Source organism: Calidris pugnax, unplaced genomic scaffold, assembly GCF_001431845.1.
Source record: "Calidris pugnax isolate Ruff unplaced genomic scaffold, ASM143184v1 scaffold167, whole genome shotgun sequence".
NCBI classification, from domain to species: domain Eukaryota; kingdom Metazoa; phylum Chordata; class Aves; order Charadriiformes; family Scolopacidae; genus Calidris; species Calidris pugnax.
In genome coordinates, this window is record NW_015091045.1 from 2,157,281 (window position 1) to 2,162,826 (window position 5,546).

The 5,546-nt window shown below is 60.9% G+C and overlaps 2 protein-coding genes across 2 annotated transcripts in view; one reads left to right on the forward strand and one right to left on the reverse strand.

Annotated features, from left to right (window-relative positions):
* PSMC5 (proteasome 26S subunit, ATPase 5) overlaps positions 1-5,057 on the reverse strand; it is a 5,286-nt gene extending 229 nt beyond the window's left edge. The window contains exons 1-10 of the mRNA XM_014956476.1: positions 4,927-5,057; positions 4,405-4,476; positions 3,904-3,973; positions 2,561-2,658; positions 2,154-2,210; positions 1,827-2,057; positions 1,539-1,665; positions 1,240-1,430; positions 1,049-1,147; positions 35-145 (exon numbers count right to left, since the gene is read on the reverse strand). Of these exons, the coding sequence (XP_014811962.1) occupies positions 35-145; positions 1,049-1,147; positions 1,240-1,430; positions 1,539-1,665; positions 1,827-2,057; positions 2,154-2,210; positions 2,561-2,658; positions 3,904-3,973; positions 4,405-4,476; positions 4,927-4,965 (1,095 nt within the window). The 5' untranslated portion in view covers positions 4,966-5,057. The remainder of the gene's footprint in view (positions 1-34; positions 146-1,048; positions 1,148-1,239; positions 1,431-1,538; positions 1,666-1,826; positions 2,058-2,153; positions 2,211-2,560; positions 2,659-3,903; positions 3,974-4,404; positions 4,477-4,926) is intronic.
* Positions 5,058-5,391: 334 nt separating this feature from the next.
* The window catches only part of FTSJ3 (FtsJ homolog 3 (E. coli)), a 13,008-nt gene continuing 12,853 nt past the window's right edge, over positions 5,392-5,546 (forward strand). The window contains 1 exon segment of the mRNA XM_014956477.1: positions 5,392-5,449. The gene's annotated coding sequence lies outside the window, so the exon portion shown is untranslated.

The window sequence follows — 5,546 nt, forward strand, 5'->3', positions numbered from 1 at the left end:
ACCCCCCCATCAAAGCCCCCCCCCCCAATCTCACCTTCACCTCCGCCCCCGAGGCCCCCGGCATCAGCTCCGCGATTTTCCGCAGGTTGATGCCCCGCGTCAGGTTCATTTTGCGGGAGTGGATCTTCAGGATGTCCAGACGGGCCTGGGGGAGAGCAAGAGGGTTGGGAGACACAGGAATGGCTTCCAGAGAGGGCTTGGGGACAACGCGCTCCCCCCACGGAGAGGATCAGGGCAGGGAGGGATCAAGGGAGAGCCAGGGCCCCACCGCAGGGCACCCCACATAGAATCATCGAGGTTGGAAGGGACCTTAACGATCATCTAGTCCAACCATCAACCTAACTCTGACAAAAAATAAATAAGAAATAAGCAATAAAAATCACTAAACCATATTCCTGAGGACCATGTCAACCTGTCTTTTGAACACCTGCAGGGATGGTGCCTCAACCACTTCCCTGGGCAGCCCATTCCGATGCTGGATAACCCTTTCCATGAAGAAATTTTTCCTTCTTTTTTGTGGTGAGAAGCCCAAACTGGACACAGCACTCCAGGTGAGGCCTCACCAGTGCCCAGCACAGGGGGACGATCACCTCTCGGGCCCTACTCCCCACGCTGTTCCTGACACAGGCCAGGATGCTGGTGGCCTTCTTGGCCACCTGGGCACACTGCTGGCTCCTGTTCAGCCCACAGGCCACCAACACCCCCAGGTCCTTTTCTGCCAGGCAGCTCCAGCCACTCTGCCCCAGGTCTGTAGCGCTGCAGGGGGTTGTTGTGACCCAAGTGCAGGACCCAGCACTTGGCCTTGTTGAACCTCATCCCGTTGGTCTCAGCCCATCCATCCAGCCTGTCCAGATCCCTCTGCAGAGCCTCTCTACCCTCCAGCAGGTCGACGCTGCCACCCAGCTTGGTGTCATCTGAGAACTGACTGAGGGTACACTCAATCCCCTTGTCCAGATCATTGATAAAGATGATAAAGAGAACAGGTCCCTGTGGGACACCACTCGTGACCGGCCACCAACAGGATTTGACTCCAATCCATAACACACACCTCCTCGTTGGGAGGGGGGAACTCAATCTTCCTGTCGATGCGGCCGGGGCGCAGCAGAGCCGAGTCCAGGATGTCAATGCGGTTGGTTGCCATGATCACCTGCACGAGGAGAAAACTGTCACCACTCCAGGCACCCCACTGCCACCAGGACGCTGCCCCGTCCCCCCAGGCTGGGATGTCACCCCTCCTACCTTGATGTTCTTGGTGGCCTCAAAGCCATCGAGCTGGTTGAGGAGCTCCAACATGGTGCGTTGCACCTCGCTGTCCCCCCCGGAGCCCCCCTCCAGGCGGGAGGAGCCGATGGAGTCGATCTCATCCATGAAGATGATGGAGGGAGCGTGTTCCCTGGCCATCACAAACAGCTCCCGCACCATGCGGGCACCTGGGGGGAGAGGGAGGGCTGAGCCCTGGCACAGGAGGCCACCCAGCACCTCAAAAGCCCTCACTGGGGCTCCTGCACAACCACCCAAGTCTCCCTGAGCCATTTTACCTTCCCCGATGAACTTCTGCACCAGCTCAGAGCCCGAGACACGGATGAAGGTGCAGTCGGTGTGATGGGCCACAGCCCTGGCCAGCAAGGTCTTGCCTGTACCGGGGGGTCCGTAGAGCAACACGCCCTGCAACGGCCACAGGGAGACCTCAGCACCCCCTGTCCCTGCCCGCACGGGCAGCCCCACCCCGGCAGGAGACACGGGGACACTCCCAGAGGTAGCACAGGCAGCACCACAGCACCCCTGAATGCTGACACCCCCCCCAGACCCACATCAGCAACACTTGCCTTGGGCTGGGCGATCCCCAGCGCCTCGAAAAGCTCAGGGTGCTTGACCGGCAGCTCGATCACTTCCTTGATCTCCTTTATCTGCTTGTCCAAGCCCCCGATCATCTCGTAAGTGGAATCCGGAACCTTCTCCACCATCATGAGGGACACCAGGGGGTCCACTTTGTTGGGCAGGATCTTGTGCAGCGTGTAGCTGTCGTTGCGCAGGGCCACGCGGCAGTTGGGGGTCACCTGCAGCGAGAGGAGCTCAGCATCCCCACGGCAGCAGAGGGGACAGGCAGCACCAGGGCTGCCCCGAGGGAGCTGTCACATCCCTGGGACACTCACGTCATTAATGTCGATGTTCTTGTCCACGTCCACCACAAACTTCCCCTCCGGGTGGACCTGAAAGGCAGCAGTTGCCACCGTCAAGAGTTATTTCTCTGAGAAGTCCCCTGTTGTGTGACCAGTATTGACACCGGCTGCTTGGAGCAGGAGGAAGGACCTACAGCCCCTCCTGTCCCCAGGAAGCCCTAAGCCAGCTGCCTCCCACCAGCCTTGTGAAATTTTGGGCCTGGAAGAGCTGCTGCAAGGTGCTCCTCTGGAGAAACAACTCTCACTTCACCTCTCTGAGTTATTCCATCCCCTCAAAGCTTGTGCCCCCGCTTGCTCCAACCCCCTTGGGGTCAAAAGGAGGGTCTCCAATCCCACCCTGCTCTGCCCCAGTTGACCTCAGAAACAGCTCAGCCTCTTACCTTGACGAGCACTTTCTTCTTGTCCATGGCTCTCACCACTTCTCCCACGTAGGAGCCCTGCTCCTGCAGCAGCTGCAGCTCCTCCCGCAGCAGACGCACTGCAGAGAGGGAAACATCAGCACCAGCCACAGGCACCCGTGCCCTCACCCACAACAGAAAGGCAGCACTTGCCACAGTGACCAGCAACTGGGCCAGGAGCCACCAGCCCAGCAGGTAGGACCAGCCCAGAGCCCCTGGGCGAGGAATCATAGAATCATCTAGGTTGGAAGAGACCCTTGGGATCATCGAGTCCAACCATCTCCCCTACTCTACAAAGTCCTCCCCTACACCATGTCCCTCAGCACTGCATCTAAACGGCCCTTAAACACAGCCAGGGATGGGGACTCCACCCCCTCCCTGGGCAGCCTGTTCCAATGCCCGACCACTCTTTCGGTGAAAAATTCCTTCCTAATGTTCAATCTAAACCTCCCCTGTTGGAGCTTGAAGCCGTTCCCTCTCGTTCTGTCACTAATTACCTGGGAGAAGAGACCAGCACCAACCTCTCTACAGTGTCCTTTCACGTAGTTGTAGAGAGTGATGAGGTCTCCCCTCAGCCTCCTCTTCCTCACACTAAACAGCCCCAACTCCCTCAGCCGCTCCTCATACGATTTGTTTTCCAGCCCCCTCACCAGCTCCGTTGCCCTCCTCTGCACTCGCTCCAGCACCTCCAGATCTCTCTTGGATTGAGGTGCCCAAAACTGGACACAACACTCCAGGTGTGGCCTCCCCAGTGCTGAGTACAGGGGCACAATCACCTCCCTACTCCTGCTGGTCACACTATTTTTGATACAAGCCAGGATGCCATTGGCTTTCTTGCCCCCCTGGGCACACGCCGGCTCATATTCAGCCCTTTGGCAACTAGAACCCCCAGGTCTCTTTCCTCCAGGCAGCTCCAGCCACACTTCCCCCAGCCTGTAGCGCTGCAGGGGGTTGGTGTGGCCCAAGTGCAGGACCTTGCACTTGCCCTTGTTGAAACTCATCCCATTGGCATTGGCCCAGTGATCCAATCTATCTAGATCCTCTTGCAAAGCTTCCCTCTCCTCCTGGGAGTCAACACTCCTGCTTAACTTGGTGTCATCTGCAAACTTGCTGATGTTACACCTTATGTCCTTAGCGAGATCATCAATAAAGACGTTAAACAGAAATGGTCCCAACACTGAGCCTTGAGGCACACCACTTGTGACCGGGCGCCAGCTGGACGTACATCCATTGAGCACAACTCTTTGGGACCTTCCAGTCAGCCAGTGCTGGTAGGACCAGCCCAGAGCCCCTGGGTGAGGAAGAGGAGAGGAGATGAGCCGTACCTTTAGCGTTCAACTCATTTCTCTGCGCTTGCAGGCGCCGCAAGTTCTGGCTCTTCTCGTTCACGATGAGCTGTGGGGAGAAGAGCTTCACTGAGTCCTCAGCGTCCCATGGAGACCCACATCAACTGAGCCTGGGGGCCAGCACATCAGCCTTTGTCTTGGGACAAGGACCTGGGGGGGGACAGCCCTTCCCAGCAGGACATGGCCGGCCAAACCCCACTGCCAAGGGCTGGGCAACACTTCACACACACACAGGGCAGAGCTGTCAACTCACAGGAGACTCTTATCACAAATCCCCACCACCCAAGGGTTGGGTCCTACTTGTAGATCCTACCCTGGGGCACTGCTTCCCCCTCGCACCCCAGAACAGAAGAGGCTGTAGATACTTTCAAGGCAAGCACACACACAGGGACACAGCCCCACGGCCCCAGCTGGAACCACAGCGATGCCATGCTGGGGGAGGCTGGCCGTGCATCTCCTGCGCAGCCAGGACCGGCTCACCTGTAGCTCCTCGATCTTGGACAGGTAGTACTGCCGGAGCCCTGTGCCTCCTTTCCCATCGTCCATCTCCATCTGTGAGAGAGCAGAGCTCAGCAGCACCGGCCTTAGTCCCAGAGGCCACCCATTGTACCGGGAGCCTCGAAAACCATCTCTACCCTCAGCCAGTCCCCGCGCTGAGCCTGTGGTCCCCATTTCACCCTCCCACCTCCCCGGGACGGGTCCTGGCTCCCCACTTTCCCACCTACTCACCTTCTGCCTCCCCACGCCGCAAGCCCGGGTCCCACCATTCCCACCTCCTCCCTCCCCTCTCCCGGAGCGTGGTCCCGCACCCCCAAGGCCTGTCTCAGCGCCCGCTCGGCTCCTGCCCTCCCAGAAAGGACTGAGGCAAGACCCGCCGAGTCACGGCGCCCGCCAGGCCCCGACCAGATCCGAGCCTAACAGAGCCCCCGCAGCAGCACGGCGCCACCCGAGCACCCCGCGGCCAGACGGCGACACCCCTCCCCCGCTCCGGCCCGGCCGTACCTGCTCGGGCCCGTCCACCGCCATCTTCTCCGCCGGCATCGGGACCCCGGCGCCGCTCCTGCCGGCACTAAAGATGGCCGCCTCCCTCCTTCCGCCGCCCGCCCCTCCGCGCGCCGGGCGTGATGGCGTCACTTCCGCTCCCCAGCAGGCGCCGAAGAGCCTGCGCAGGGTGAGGCGCACGCGCCGGGCGGCGCCGATCACGCGGAGCACGCATGCGCGGAGGCGGTTTCCTCTGGGCGCCGCCGTGCCGCCCTCTTGGTACGGTCAAAAGTGATTTTTTTCGTATCGCGGAGCGCCAGAGGCGCTGAAACGGGCCGCAAACCCGCCTCCGGGGGAGGAATAAATATCTTATCTCTCCTTCTCCCGGCGGCGGCCCGTCCGGCAACGGCGGAGGCGGCTCGCCACTCCCAAGATGGCGGCGCGGGCGAGCGGAAGCGGAAGTCTCGTGCCCCGCGCAAGGCACGCCGGGAAGGCGGCGCGGGCACGCGGCGGCGACGGGAGTGGGGTCGGTGACGGGAGCGGGGTTGGTGTCGGTGTCGCGGTTGTGTCGGTGTCGCGGTTGTGTCGGTGCCAGTGTCAGGGGCGGCTGCGGCCTGTGCGGGGAGGGGGGACTCCGGGGC